This window comes from Coregonus lavaretus (assembly GCF_964263955.1).
Source record: "Coregonus lavaretus genome assembly, chromosome: 37".
Lineage (NCBI taxonomy): Eukaryota > Metazoa > Chordata > Actinopteri > Salmoniformes > Salmonidae > Coregonus > Coregonus lavaretus.
Window position 1 is genome coordinate 26240682 of NC_140024.1, and position 16262 is coordinate 26256943.

A 16262-nucleotide genomic window follows, 5' to 3' on the forward strand; every position below is an offset into this window, starting at 1 on the left:
AGTGGCGTGTATTCATGGATGCCAAGGGAAGCCAGGCTTCCCCAAAAAACTGCCAATCAGCAGTGAGCTAAACTAAGTGAGCTCAACTGTGAATGGTCCAGGCACACAAAAAAAAAGTGTCAAAGGAAGCAAGCCAGTTTGGATTTGGCGTCACTCCTATCAAATGGCATTGAGAGCATATGTCATCGACAGAATCAACTTGAATTGTTGCATCTCGTTGTGTTGTTTTCCTCCGGTGGCTAGCTAGCTAGCTAGCTAAAATTGGCCCGTTCCTAAATTAGCCATGGATGGAGATAGGGATTTGGATTTACTTAATTCTCCAAATGGCGATTCTGATCCAACCATTAATTCATACATTGTGACCCTGGCCTGAGAGCATGGATGTTCAATATGTAGCTAGATTTAGAAGATTACTGTTAACTAGCTAACATTGCCCATGAAAGGAAGTTTGTCTAGCAAGCAAACATTTTAGCCAGGTAAAAAATACAAGCGTGTACTGATGTAATAGATTGTTTTGTCAACATGAAAGAGAGGAGGATGGCATTGGCGTTTCTCTACAAGTAGGGTGAGTCAACATGTTTTTTCTACTTGCATACACACACACTCACACAGAAATCAGAACCATGGACAGCGACGTTATATTTTGCTTACCTTGATTGGACTAAATTGTTTTTGGTATCTTTCAGTTGCGGCCTGTCATTCAGGGTTTTGAGCTACACCTGTTTAGCTCAAAAAATTATAACAAAAAAAGATATACAGTACCAGTCAAAAGTTTGGACACACCTACTCATTCAAGGGTTTTCCTTTATTTTTACAATTTTCTACATTGTAGAATAATAGTGAAGACATCAAAACTTTGAAATAACACAAATGGAATCATGTAGTAACCAAAAAAGTGTTAAACAAATCAAAATATATTTTTATTTGTGATTCTTCAAATAGCCACCCTTTGCCTTGATGACAGCTTTGTACACTCTTGGCATTCTCTCAACCAGCTTCACCTTGAATGCTTTTCCAACAGTCTTGAAAGAGTTCCCACATATGCTGAGCACTTGTTGGCTGTTTTTCCTTCACTCTGCGGTCCGACTCATCCCAAACCATCTCAATTTGGTTGAGGTCGGGGGATTGTGGAGGCCAGGTCATCTGATGCAGCACTCCATCACGCTCCTTCTTGGTAAAATATCCCTTACACAGCCTGGAGGTGTGTTGGGTCATTGTCCTGTTGAAAAACAAATGATAGTCCCACTAAGCCCAAACCCGATGGGATGGCGTATCGCTGCAGAATGCTATGGTAGCCATGCTGGTTAAGTGTGCCTTGAATTCTAAGTAAATCACAGACAGAGTCACCAGCAAAGCACCCCCACACCATAACACCTCCTCCTCCATGCTTTACTGTAGGAACTACACATGCGGAGATCATCCGTTTACCCACATCACGTCTCACAAAGACATAGTGGTTTGAACCAAAAATCTCCAATTTGGACTCCAGACCAAAGGACACATTTCCACCGGTCTAATGTCCATTGCTTGTGTTTCTTGGTGTAGCAGTGGTAAGGATTCACTCCATGCTGCTGAAAAGAAAGCTCTGCTGTTGGGACAGCTTTATGTAGGCCCTAACATTTTGTGGGCACCTTTTGTCACCATTATAGTGCAATTAATGTATTGTTTAGTGTTGTGTTGTGGCTTTGCTGGCATGCATTAAAACAATTTGGGGGGAGTTTGCCCCACCAAGATTTACATGCTAAAATCGCCACTGGTATATTTTAGTTGTCACTGGACTAAGCATAGGTGATTTGATGATGTTGAAATGTTGAAGTTGAAATAGTGCTGGAATAGTGGAGGAAGCTCCTGTTTTCTTTGCGACTTGCAGCAACACTCTCAGTAGTTCTAAATCAATAGTTGTTTAGTGGCCCGAAAATGTCGGAAACATTAACTTGCTTGACCATGCTGTAGGTCATGTAACTGTTTGTTACATGCAATATGCTTTGTGGACTTCACCAGACAGAAGTTGCTCTCCGGTTTTGTGATGAAACAAAGGTGTGGTTTAATTTATTCTGCTACTGTGTCTTCGTATTGTCTCAGCCTTCAGGCCTATATATCACGGTTGCAAGGCATATGAACTAACAGGTTATAGAGCAAAGAACGCAATTATCACAACACATAGGTTGTAAAATTGCTTTTTTTTCTGGCTTCCCCAGTGATTTTACCTACGAACCGCTACATGTTAAATCATAGAGACATATACAGATATCACATCTGTTGTAGGCCTACTTCATTGGAGGAGTTATATTTTATTTGTCTCTCCACTATTGACTTAACATTGTTTATGACCAGGCTCTTTGCAGGAAAGTAAGTTAGATGTGCGTCAGTGCATGCCATTAACATTGCCATCAGCAGGTAACTTTCAGATAATGGTCCTTCTTCCAGTCTCATTCATCATCACCGTCCAGAGTGGGCTTCTCGGTGTGTGCATCCATCAGACTATACTGTCAACCAGAGAGTTCCCCCTCCAGCGATCTATTAAATATTAATGAACATAAAGGAAACGAATGTGTAGAGAAGGAACACCATGTGGGTGTTTCACATGGGGATGTGTGAAACTCTGGGCTCGAGCCTAGGTATGAGCCGAATCAGGAAGAAGCGGTACTCGCTAGGCAAGCTGCGTGACGTCCGTTACGGATGGTGCCATGACTCGGATCTGCAGTTGCGCTCAGATCAATGCTGGGGTTGCTGTGGAGTAAGTTTGGGGGGTGAATGTAGCACATGGGTATGTGTGAAACTCACTCCATAGCCTGAAGTGTCCCCACTTGCGCCGCAGAATGTCTTACTTGCGACTGGAGAGACGCTTCAGGAGGGCGGACGGTGTGTTTGAAAGGCAGGCGCCAAATAGACCGAAATAACATTCTGTGAGTTTCCTGAGGCAGAGTTTATTTGTTGTAGAACGCAACACATTTATTATTAATGAGACGTGGGCCCATCAGGGAAGAGAGAGGAGAGGAATCAGAGAGACATCCTGGACAAGTGTGAGGGATGGAGGGCCCGAGAAGGAGATGGAGAGATCAACCGCAGTGGGAGAGCCTTGGAGGATGGGTAACATTTTAGCTATTTGGGTATGTGGTGTTGTGAGGCAGGTGGGATGGAGATGGATGTATAGAGAGGTAAGGGAAACACAGACTGAGGTGAGACTATGTTTGAGAGATTGTCACACATACTGTATACAGAGAACTTTAAACAATCCACAACTGTGATCTATGTCAGCAATCCTACCTACTGCCTTACAACACCTGTCTTGGCCGTCACCGATTGCGTGTATGTAATTAGCTGATATGGTAAAACTTGTTTAAGGCTGTGACCTCACAGCCTAAAAATGGCCTACTATTCAGTCCTATGTTTGAATCAGAAAGAAATATTGGTGTGATAGTATGGGAGAGGATGTGTTCCAACTGGCACCCTATTTCCTATACAGTGCATTACTTTTGACCAGAGTCCATCAACAACAACTTGATTTGCCTTCATCAACAACTTGATTTGCTGTTTCATGTTTCCCTTGTAATTGCACCTAAAATCCACAACATATTTTGCAAACACCAACTTTCAGGTTTGTGAACCACTTTGGGTGGTACAGAATGGAAATATGGTGTTTAAAATCCTCAAACCAGCTTCAAACACACAGTTTTGGTGCATTACTTTTTGTAATTAAAGGGTTGGAATTCTCCCTCTCTCTCTCTCTCTTTGCATTGTTGTGAGGTAACCAACAATGCAAAGAGCGAGAGCGAGAGAGACTGTTGACACCCCAAAAAAGCCTGGAGTGACACCAATGCTTCTATGGAAAAACACCACAAGGGTTGCAAATAGTTCAATAACACACTTATTTATTTATGTTTATCCACTTCAAAACCATAAAATATTCTCTACAAGTGTAACTATTGCAATTATATAACTTGTATTTATCTTAAGGAAGGTAGTGTAAATGTCTAAAGCTCTAAGTAAATACTATTTATTAGATAAAACACATTTTTATACACTACTATTCTGTTTATGTCTGGCCATATCTCCACTTGGCCTAAGAAATGCTATTTAATTCTCAGTCCAGACAAGACTCCGCTCTTATGAATCCATGTACTTCATGACTAATGTTATTGGTAGGTATCCCAGTACATCGACCTTATTTTTTTACTTCAATAGTTTGTAGGAAATAACCCATACCATTATCGCATACAGCATTGCGCATCATCTTTATGCATGTGGATCATGACATTCTTGGAGCAAACAGAGACCACTCAGGCTGCTTTACAAAACAAGATAGAACGCTGTTTATTCATATCACAACTCATTTTTGGTTACAGAAACATCCAGTTGAAAATAAAATATTTCATAAGTTCAAAATAAGCCTTTTTGGGGTTTGGACAATCTTTCAGAATGCAACCTGTCACTCTCCCGATAATCGTATATTGTAGTATCATAACAATACTACTATCACATGTCGTTCTGATGTAACAGTTTTAGTTTGCCATCAATTTACATTCAGACCGATTCAGACCAATTCAATTCACAAGCACTTGAGCAGGTAAGAGTTGCAGAATGCTCCGCGAGGACAGTCGCACATTTTGCCGATTCTCGCGCCCTTTCTCACTGCGCACTGCTCTCCAACGTCGCACTGAAAAGAGAAGGTAAACAAAATAAGACCGTGTGTGACATTTTTGCCAACAGATGCAAAGGTCTATGGGGCCATATCCACCTGTCACCACATCAGATCACATCATCCACAAAACATGGCACATTAAAGCATTTAGTAAAAGTTAAAATGTTGAAATTTAGTTTTACGCGCCAGTTTAGACAATACATTTTTAGAAGTATAGGTCTTTCCACTTTTAGAAGATTCGTTCAAATTGTTATATTTACCGTAGGGACTTGGCCGAATTTATTTTCCCAGAATGGAAGTCTCTTGGTCTGCAGCTTTTTAAGAACGTCATGTAGTGCTCCAAGCTGTGGGAAATATGGAATATGGACACATTAGAATGAGAAATCCTTCCAAAGCAGACCTCTCCAATAGACAAACAGCTAATACTAATCAATCAATAAAGTCGCACGTTTTACTTTTAGCCTAGATAGAAACTTACCAGTTGCTTTTCGTTGGTCAAGTTCGGATCTTTGGGGTAGAAGTCTCTCACACTTCTTGTGTCGAGGTCCAATTCGGAATCCGAATAGTCCATTTCAGCACTAAGAACGATAGACAGCAACACCGCGCAAACCACCGCTCTGGTCCATAGTCTGGAACTTTCCATGGTCCTTAAGAGATTGCGCACAGCAGAAGATATCTTTCGTCTCCAAGAGGTCCTGTTCAAATACTCCAGTTACCGCAATCCAAACACCTTTTATCTGTTTACAGACTCCATGTACTTCATGACTAATGTTATTGGTAGGTATCCCAGTACATCGACCTCATTTTTTTACTTCAATAGTTTGTAGGCAATAACCCATACCATTATCGCATACAGCATTGCGCATAATCTTTATGCATGTGGATCATGAAATTCTTGGAGCAAACAGAGACCACTCAGGCTGCTTTACAAAACAAGATAGAACGCTGTTTATTCATATCACAACTCATTTTTGGTTACAGAAACATCCAGTTGAAAATAAAATATTTCATAAGTTCAAAATAAGCCTTTTTGGGGTTTGGACAATCTTTCAGAATGCAACCTGTCACTCTCCCGATAATCGTATATTGTAGTATCATAACAATACTACTATATCACATGTCGTTCTGATGTAACAGTTTTAGTTTGCCATCAATTTACATTCAGACCGATTCAGACCAATTCAATTCACAAGCACTTGAGCAGGTAAGAGTTGCAGAATGCTCCGCGAGGACAGTCGCACATTTTGCCGATTCTCGCGCCCTTTCTCACTGCGCACTGCTCTCCAACGTCGCACTGAAAAGAGAAGGTAAACAAAATAAGACCGTGTGTGATATTTTTGCCAACAGATGCAAAGGTCTATGGGGCCATATCCACCTGTCACCACATCAGATCACATCATCCACAAAACATGGCACATGAAAGCATTTAGTGAAAGTTAAAATGTTGAAATTTAGTTTTACGCGCCAGTTTAGACAATACATTTTTAGAAGTATAGGTCTTTCCACTTTTAGAAGCTTCGTTCAAATTGTTATATTTACCGTAGGGACTTGGCCGAATTTCTTTTCCCAGAACGGAAGTCTCTTGGTCTGCAGCTTTTTAAGAACGTCATGTAGTGCTCCAAGCTGTGGGAAATATGGAATATGGACACATTAGAATGAGAAATCCTTCCAAAGCAGACCTCTCCAATAGACAAACAGCTAATACTAATCAATCAATAAAGTCGCACGTTTTACTTTTAACCTAGATAGAAACTTACCAGTTGCTTTTCGTTGGTCAAGTTCGGATCTTTGGGGTAGAAGTCTCTCACACTTCTTGTGTCGAGGTCCAATTCGGAATCCGAATAGTCAATTTCAGCACTAAGAACGATGGACAGCAACACCGCGCAAACCACGGCTCTGGTCCATAGTCTGGAACTTTCCATGGTCCTTAAGAGATTGCGCACAGTAGAAGATATCTTTCGTCTCCAAGAGGTCCTGTTCAAATACTCCAGTTACCGCAATACAAACACCCTTTATCTGTTTACAGCCGTAACCGATGTCTGTGGCTTCCGTTGTGCCACCTTAACCATAGATTTTTCATACGTAAGCGAGATGGCGTGGGTGAGTCATTGCGTAAAGTTGGCTGGCTTGTCATTGCGTAAAGTTGCGGGCGCTCCTACAAGGCATAGCCTACTCTCTTTTTTTTTTCTTTTTTTTTGACGACATGAGATGTTTTCTATGACATGGTATGTGCCAGAAATAGCACCTCGATATTCATGCTGGACGGGATGACGAGGTCCATTTGGAGAGGGGTCAGTTTTTGGCAGAGGAAAGACGGAAGAAACAGTGTACCTCAGGTAGAGCATGGCGCTTGCAACGCCAGGGTTGTGGGTTCGATTCTCACGGAGGACCAGTACAAAATGTATGCACTCAGAACTGTAAGTCGCTCTAGATAAGAGCGTCTGCTAAATGACTCAAATGTAAATGTAATGTAAATAGTTATGCTATATCAGTGTAAAGATAGTAGCGTTGCGCGTTAATTACTAGTGTAATTGCAAAAATCCACCATTGTACCTGGTCATTGGATGCAAACTTTTATAGCCTATAGAATTGACGATCTTATCAAATAATTACACCCGTTTCATTGTGTATTTTGGACACATTACAGATGACACCATGAACGTAAAAAAAAAATGTAGGCCAATAGTTTTAGTTATCTCTGGTGCCATGTGCGGTGAGGCTGCTGTGCTGTACATTTTTTGTCCCATTTTCTCGCCAAAAAATCATGGCATCCAGAAATCAGGATGTCTTTGTGTGTCATCTCTCCTCTCCTTCTGTTTGGAGACTTGGGTTGGGAAACAGACTAAACTGGTCAGAACTCCACATGACGCACTAGCCTACTCATCTTTAACCATTCTGTGCATTGAGACAATTAACCACAACACAAGCAGCGTTATCGTGTAGAGATGATCATTAGAAATATTGACACAGATCACAGACGGGTATACTGTGTTGCTGTGTTACTGTTACATTATGTTTTGTTTTTGATCATCTCGGTTTCTGACGGCAGCATCAAGTCTCTCCGGGTTCGGAGCTGGCTATTCACGAAACATCCGAACATCTCTTTTGATCTCTTATTTCCGCGATATCCCCGTTTCCTCTCTGTCAGCCCGAGACGGAGATGAGGACTAGAGCGCTTTGATTGCGCTGGGGCTCTGCGCATTTGTGTGAGTCACTCCTCTATTTTCCAATTACCGACTTAGACGCCGGATAGGCCTATTAAAAACAAATGTTATTCACAACAGATAAAACACATGTTTATTAGCAGTGGTGGGAAAAGTACCCAATTTTTCATAAGCTACTTGAGTAAAGATACCTTAATAGAAAATGTCTCAAGTAAAAGTGAAAGTCACCCAGTAAAATACTACTTGAGTAAAAGTCTAAAGGTATTTGGTTTTAAATGTACAGTGGTGGAAAAAGTATCCAATTGTCATAATTGAGTAAAAGTAACAAGTAAAAGTAAATGCTATAGGAGACATCAAATTTCTTAAATAAGCAAACCAGTTGGCACAATTTTTATTTTTAATTATTTATAAATCATGGACAGTCAGGCGCAGGTTCCCTATGGTCCCACTCAAGCCAATTTCAAGAATTCAATTGTTATTATTTGTGATCGGTTTGCGTTGCTTTTATTGAATGTAGGCCTACAGAAAGATGTCTTTGCATTTGTGTTGAGTTGTGATGTTTTGCATTGTGTTGTTGCCATAGTTTTATTCAACAACACATCAGCTGCTAGAAGAGCTTCTCCTCTCATTCAGATATTTCCTAACTAGACCCAACAACAAAGCACCAATTAACCTACAAATGGAAGGTCAAGGAAATTAAACTTTTTATTGATCATGGAGGCAGCCAAAGCCAACCCACATTCTGGGAAATTCAGATAATTAGAACCAGATTTCTGTCTAGACCAAATAAATCAACATTGGCTGTATACATAGCGCCTACTTCAATCCATCAATGAAGAAGGCGTCAGGCACTGACTGCAAAACTTAGTCTGGGTATTCTTTTTAGTGCAGCAATAGTAACTACTCCATATATGCTTTTTAAATCTACAATTGAATGGAAAAGTTTCAATAGACAAGACTCTACTGTAATCACTTTTCTTTCACTTCATTTGTATAGATCTGTCACACACACAACACAAAAAGAATACCAACAAACAGAACAGACACGACAAACACAGTCGACACCACACAATGTCATATATAGAGCTCCAGCCCATGATATTGATTGATTGATTTTGTGTGTGTGTGTATGTTTAGGAGTGCAACGGAGAAGAGACAAGTGAAAATACAGTGGAAGAGTACAAGAGAGAGACAGGATTGAGGTTAAAGGTTATCCAACTTGTTTACCCTGAGTGAAGGATTCTGTTATGATGGTATGAAGGTACACTGCCTTTCTCAGCTGTGTGTGTGTATGTGTTACTGCCTGTGTGTGTGTGTTACTGCCTGTGTGTGTGTTACTGCCTGTGTGTGCTAGTGCCTGTGTGTGTGTGTGTTACTGTGTGTGTGTGTGTTACTGCCTGTGTGTGTGTTACTGCCGGTGTGTGTGTTACTGCCTGTGTGTGTGTGTGTGTGTGTGTGTGTGTGTGTGTGTTACTGCCTGTGTGTGTGTGTTACTGCCTGTGTATGTGTTACTGCCTGTGTGTGTGTATGTGTTATTGCCTGTGTGTATGTGTTACTGCCTGTGTATGTGTTACTGCCTGTGTGTGTGTGTTACTGCCTGTGTGTGTGTGTGTGTGTGTGTGTGTGTGTGTGTTACTGCCTGTGTGTGTGTGTATGTGTTATTGCCTGTGTGTATGTGTTACTGCCTGTGTATGTGTTACTGCCTGTGTGTGTATGTGTTACTGCCTGTGTGTGTTACTGCCTGTGTGTGTATCAATGTTGTCTTTGAAGTCAATTCCCAACTGAACGGTGCTGCTGTTGTGTAGGAGAACTCATTCTTCATGATTTCCTCCCCTAGTTATCCCTTCCTTCCCTCCTCCTTCTCTCTTCCTCCCCTCTTCCTCCCATTATCCTTCCCATCTTCCGCCCCTCAACCTCTAATCTTCCTCCCATCTTCCTCCCCTCTTCCTCCCCTCTTCCTTCCCTCTTCCACCCCCTCTTCCTCCCCTCTTCCTTCCCTCTTCCTCCCCTCTTCCTCTTAGCTTCCTCCCATCTTCCTCCCCTCTTCCTCTTAGCTTCCGACCATCTTCCTCCCCTCTTCCTCCCCCCTTCCTTCCCTCTTCCTCTTAGCTTCCTCCCATCTTCCTCCCCTCTTCCTTGCCCTCTTCCTTCCCTCTTCCTCCCCCTCTTCCTCCCCTCTTCCTTCCCTCTTCCTCCCCTCTTCCTCTTAGCTTCCTCCCATCTTCCTCCCCTCTTCCTCTTAGCTTCCTCCCATCTTCCTCCCCTCTTCCACCCCTCTTCCTCCCATCTTCCTTCCCTCTTCCTTCCCTCTTCCTCTTAGCTTCCTCCCATCTTCCTCCCCTCTTCCTTGCCCTCTTCCTTCCCTCTTCCTTCCATCTTCCTCCCCTCTTCCTCTTAGCTTCCTCCCATCTTCCTCCCCTCTTCCTCTTAGCTTCCTCCCCTCTTCCTCCCCTCTTCCTCTTAGCTTCCTCCCATCTTCCACCCCTCTTCCTCCCCTCTTCCTTCCCTCTTCCTTCCCTCTTCCTCTTAGCTTCCTCCCATCTTCCTCCCCTCTTCCTTGCCCTCTTCCTTCCCTCTTCCTTCCATCTTCCTCCCCTCTTCCTCTTAGCTTCCTCCCATCTTCCTCCCCTCTTCCTCTTAGCTTCCTCCCCTCTTCCTCTTAGCTTCCTCCCATCTTCCACCCCTCTTCCTCCCCTCTTCCTTCCCTCTTCCTTCCCTCTTCCTCTTAGCTTCCTCCCCTCTTCCTCCCCTCTTCCTCCCCTCTTCCTCCCCTCTTCTATCCCTCTTCCTTCCATCTTCCTCCCCTCGTCCTCTTAGCTTCCTCCCATCTTCCTTCCCTCTTCCTCTTAGCCTCCTCCCATCTTCCTCCCCTCTTCCTTCCCTCTTCCTTCCATCTTCCTCCCCTCTTCCTCTTAGCTTCCTCCCATCTTCCTCCCCTCTTCCTCTTAGCTTCCTCCCCTCTTCCTCCCCTTTTCCTCACATCTTCCTTACATCTTCCTCCTTTCTCCTTCTGCTGGTGTTTGTTTTATTGAGACTCCCAAATCCCCTCCCTTTGTAGCCTTTCTCCCCTGTGTGTGTGTGGGTGCGTGTGTGGGTGTGTGCGTGCGTGTTTGTGTGCATGTGTATGTGTGTGTGTGTGTGTGTGTGTGCGTGTGTGTGTCAGTAGGGTCTAATTATCAAGCCAATAGGACTTTGCGCTGCTGCCATTGATTCTGCGTGGGAGTGGATGATTACGTCCTTCATGCCTCAGATATTTAAATGTTGTTTAGTCTCTCACAGTAGAGGACAATCATAAGATCTGGGCTCAAACAAACACAAAGAAGATGGCTGAGTCCCAACTGGCAGCCTATTCCCTATAGGGCTTTGCTCAAAAGTAGTGCACTATATATACAGTATAGGGAATAGGGTGCCATTTGGGACGCAGACGAAGAAGACGGCATCCTGCACTGCACCGAGCTGCTGCGTCATGGCAGAGGGAGTTGGAACAAAGCTAGAAATCTTGTCTTTAGTGGGCATAAACTTGGACTTGCGCCGCACGTCTTTCTTGGACATCCATGTATGATTCATGAGAAGGTTCAAACTACTGTATGCTCACACACACACACACACACACATCACACACATCACACACACACACACACACACACATCACACACACAAAGAATAAAATAGTATGGATTTACTTATCAAAATAAAGTTTTGAATGAAAATACAGGTAACTGCCAAAATAAAGGAAAGCACCTTCTTTCAATATACAAAGTATATTGAAAGAAGGTGCTCCCACACAGGTGTGGTTCCTGAGTTAATTAAGCAATTAACATCCCATCACACACACACACACACACATACACAGGCTTCTTTATCTGGATCCCCATTAGCTGATGCCGGGGTCCAATTCATCTCTGATCAGTGAGTTGGGTTTTTAGTTCAGTTTAGTTTTATTTTGTACATGGCAGCTAAAAGCTGGGTTGGTAGTCAATTGAGTGTGATGTAACCAAAGTTACAAGTTGTTTGGGAAGCTCTGGGAAAAGTAGACTTTCTCCATGTAAGAAAGTTAGACATCTGTCTCCTCTCTAACCTTGCTGCCTATTTCTGTGACACCTCTTGAGTTTTGCTGTGGTGAATCTGTGATTACCTGCCCCACCAGGTCAAATCTGTCTCCTCTCTAAACTTCCTGCCTAGCTTTGCTGTGGTGAAGCTGTGATTACCCACCAGGTCAAATCTACCCTACCCTCATCTCTTCTCCTTCATCTGCACTGATTGGAAAAGACTTGACAGGCAGCTCATCATCAGGCTGGCTTACATCTGGTTCTTTCAGATAAGAGCAATCAAGGAGAGGAGATGAGGATAGGAGCGGTTATGGAGCGGGCCAAGAGCTTCAAGTTCCTTGGCATCCACATCACTAAGGACTTAACATGGTCCACACACTCCTGCACAGTCGTGAAGAAGGCACGGCAGCGCCTCTTTCCCCTCAGGAGGCTGAAAAGATTTGTCATGGGCCCTCGGATCCTCAAAACGTTCTACAGCTGCACCATCAAGAGCATCTTGACTGGCTGCATCACCGCTTGGTATGCAAAATGCACCGCTCTTGACCGCAAAGTGCTACAGAGGGTGGTGCGGACAGCCCAGTACATCACTTGGGCCGAGCTCCCTGCCATCCAGGACCTCTACAGTGCATTCGGAAAGTATTCAGACCCCTTCACTTTTTCCACATTTTGTTACGTTACAGCCTTAATCTAAAATGGATTAAATTGTTTTTCCCCCTCATCAATCTACACACAATACCCCATAATGACAAAACAAAAACTGATATTTTGAAATGTTTGCAAATTTAAATAAAATACAAAAACTGAAAAATCACATTTACATAAGTATTCAGACCCTTTACTCAGTACTTTGTTGAAGCACCTTTGGCAGCGATTACAGCCTCGAGTCTTCTTGGGTATGATGCTACAAGCTTGGCACACCTGTATTTGGGGAGTTTCTCCCATTCTTCTCTGCAGATCCTCTCAAGCTTTGTCAGGTTGGATGGGGAGTGTCGCTGCACAGCTATTTTCAAGTCTCTTCAGAGATGTTCGATCAGGTTCAGGTCCAGGCTCTGGTTGGGCCACTCTAGGACATTCAGAGACTTGTCCCGAAGCCACTCTTGCGTTGTCTGGCTGTGTGCTTAGTGTTGTTGCCCTGTTGGAAGGTGAACCTTCGCCCCAGTCTGAGGTCCTGAGCTCTCCGGAGCAGGTTTTCATCAAGGATCTCTCTGTACTTTGCTCCGTTCATTTTTCCCTCGATCCTGACTAGTCTCCCAGTCCCTGCCGCTGAAAAACATCCCCATAGCATGATGCTGCCACCACCATGCTTCACCGCAGGGATGGTGCCAGGCTTCCTCCAGAAGGTTTCATCAGACCAGATCATCTTGTTTCTCATGGTCTGAGAGTCCTTTAGGTGCCTTTTGGCAAACTACAAGCGGGCTGTCATGTGCCTGTTACTGAGGAGGGGCTTCCATCTGGCCACCCTACCATAAAGGCCTGATTGGTGGAGTGCTGCAGAGATGGTTGTCTTTCTGGAAGGTTCTCCCATCTCTACAGAGGACCTCTGGAGCTCTGTCAGAGTGACCATCGGGTTCTTGGTCACCTCCCTGACCAAGGCCCTTCTCCCCCAATTGCTCAGTTTGGCCGGGCGGCCAGCTCTAGGAAGAGACTTGGTGGTTCCAAACTTCTTACATTTCAGAATGATGGAGGCCACTGTGTTCTTGGGGACCTTCAATGCTGCAGAAATGTTTTGGTACCATTCCTCAGATCTGTCCCTCGACACAATCCTGTCTTTTTAGTAAATTTGCAAAAATACATATTTAATCAATTTTAGAATAAAGCTGTATAATATAACAAAATGTGGGTAAAGTGAAGGGGTCTAAATAATTTCCGAATGCACTGTATATCAGGCAGAGGAAGACCCGAAAAATTGGCAATGACTCCAGCCACCAAAGCAATAGAATGTTCACTCTGCTACCGTCCAGCAAACGGTACTGGAGCATCAGCTCTAGGACCAACAGGCTCCGAGACAGCTTCTACCCACAAGTCATAAGACTGCTGTATAGCCAGACTGCTAAATAGTCAATTAATGGTACCAAACTATCTGCACTGACCCTATCTGCACTGACCCTATCTGCACTGACCCTACGCACACTCACTAGACTATGTACTGTATGCACACCATATACACACTCACTCACATGCTACATTGACACTCCCCCACAAAACCTACACACATTCACACACACTACATACGCACACACACATAACACACACATGCATACAGACACACACACACACTCTCTCTCTTACACTCATCATTTGCTGCTGCTACTTTGTCCTTTATTTTAGTCTTATTATTATCTATCTTGATGCATTGTCACTTTACCCTTCCTTCATGTACATATCTACCTCAAATACCTCTTACCTCTGCACATTGATCTGGTACTGGTACTCCCTGTATATAGCTCCACATTGATCTGGTACTGGTACACCCTGTATATAGCTCCACATTGATCTGCTACTGGTACTCCCTGTATATAGCTCCACATTGATCTGGTACTGGTACACCCTGTATATAGCTCCACATTGATCTGGTACTGGTACTCCCTGTATATAGCTCCGTTCTTGTGTATTTTATTTGATTCCTCGTGTTACTATTTTATTTGTATTATTATTATTTTTTAACTCTGCATCGTTGGGAAGGGCTCGCAAGCAAGCATTTCACGGTTGTATTCGGCACATGTGACAAATACAATTATATTTGATTTGAGGACAGACTAGGGAAAAGCCTTAGACATACTGTATATAGGTCTTTGTGAGAGAACAGGCGGCAATAGGAGTGAGAGCGGAAAGATGAAGGATGGAGAGAGGTGCAGAGAGGTGGAGAGAGGAGGGAGAGAGGTGCAGAGAGGAGGGAGAGAGGTGGAGAGACGAGGGAGAGAGGTGCAGAGGTGGAGAGAGGAGGGAGAGAGGTGAAGAGAGGTGCAGAGGAGGGAGAGAGGAGGGAGAGAGGGGGGAGAGAGGTGCAGAGAGGTGGAGTGAGGAGGGAGATAGGTGGAGAGAGGTGCAGAGAGGCAGAGAGGTGGAGAGAGGAGGGAGAGAGGTGCAGAGAGGTGCAGAGGTGGAGAGAGGAGGGAGAGGTGCAGAGAGGTGGAGGGAGAGAGGTGCAGAGAGGTGGAGAGAGGAGGGAGAGAGGTGCAGAGAGGTAGAGAGAGGAGGGAAAGAGGTGCAGAGAGGTGGAGAGAGGTGCAGAGAGGCAGAGAGGTGGCGGGAGGAGGGAGAGAGGTGGAGAGAGGAGGGAGAGAGGTGCAGAGCAGCAGATAGGTGGAGAGAGGAGGGAAAGAGAGGCAGAGAGGTGGAGGGAGGAGGGAGAGAGGTGGGTGAGAGGTGCAGAGAGGCAGAGAGGAGGGAGAGAGGAGGGAGAGAGGAGGGAGAGAGGTGCAGAGAGGTGCAGAGAGGTGGAGAGAGAAACAAACGGACTCATATCAAGAGAGGAAGAGCGATCTCAGTACAGTGCTTTAATTACAGCTGGCCATGACACTGTCACCAAGGTGCCTCATTAGTACAGGGCCCATCACTGCCACAACACGCTTTTTATGGACCCTGACGTAAGAGAGGGAGGAGGAGGAGGACACGAGGGGAAAGTGAAGATGCTCCTCAGGTCAATCAATTGCTCTGTCTGTGATCTCCACTTTTTCTCCTCCTCTCTCTCTGTCTCTCTTTTCTCTACTTGTCTCTCTCTCCTCGACTCTCTGTCTCTCTGTCTCTCTATCTCTGTCTCTCTCTCTCTTCCTCACTCTCTCCAATGTCATTGTCTACAGGCCTCTAACATGAAGTGTTGTGATGTCTTTAAGGGTTTTGTTGTCAAGCAGAGTGCCAATCAACACACCCACGCGCACACACGCGCGCGCACACACACACACACACACACACACACACACACACACACACGTTTTGTGTTGATACCAGCTATGACTCACACCTAATTGGTAGATAGCAAGTGAGACAAGAGAAGCCGTATCCATGCAGATATATGCACTAACGACTATGTTGGCATGCTCGCATGGACAGCCAACAATTTCCTTTTCCAGAATGGGATGGCATATTCCTCAGACATCTGCAATAACTACAGCCTGGTGTCTGTGTGGATTATTTCCTGAGTGGTTGTCATGTCTATTGTGTTCTGAATGAATGACTCATAGGAGTAACTGCCCTGTTGTCTTAGTGCCAGTTTGAGCTGTGATTTAGACACTGTTTTAAGGATCATCCCCCCCTCTCTCGGTCTCTGTCTCTCTCTCTCTCTCTTTCTCTGTCTTTCTCTCTCTGTCTCTCTCTCGCTTTCTCTGTCTTTCTCTCTCTGTCTCTCTCTCGCTTTCTCTCGCTCTCTACACACAGAAAACAAAGCAGAGTGTATAGTTACTGTGACTG

At 44.2% G+C, this 16262-nt stretch overlaps 1 protein-coding gene and 1 pseudogene across 2 annotated transcripts; both read right to left on the bottom strand.

Moving 5' to 3' along the window:
- Positions 1-4549: 4549 nt before the first annotated feature.
- On the bottom strand, positions 4550-5285 carry LOC311111926 (cocaine- and amphetamine-regulated transcript protein-like; the record flags this gene model as incomplete). The annotated part of the gene is made up of 3 exons (XM_084154850.1): positions 4550-4657; positions 4903-4986; positions 5121-5285. The coding sequence occupies 3 exons, from the start codon at positions 5283-5285 to the stop codon at positions 4550-4552; spliced, it is 357 nt and encodes a 118-aa protein (XP_084010976.1).
- Positions 5286-5828: 543 nt separating this feature from the next.
- LOC311111138 (cocaine- and amphetamine-regulated transcript protein-like) lies at positions 5829-6722 on the bottom strand (annotated as a pseudogene). Its single transcript has 3 exons — positions 6400-6722; positions 6182-6265; positions 5829-5936 (listed from the first exon to the last, which is right to left on the bottom strand). The product of its transcript is annotated as a cocaine- and amphetamine-regulated transcript protein-like (transcript).
- Positions 6723-16262: the final 9540 nt, after the last annotated feature.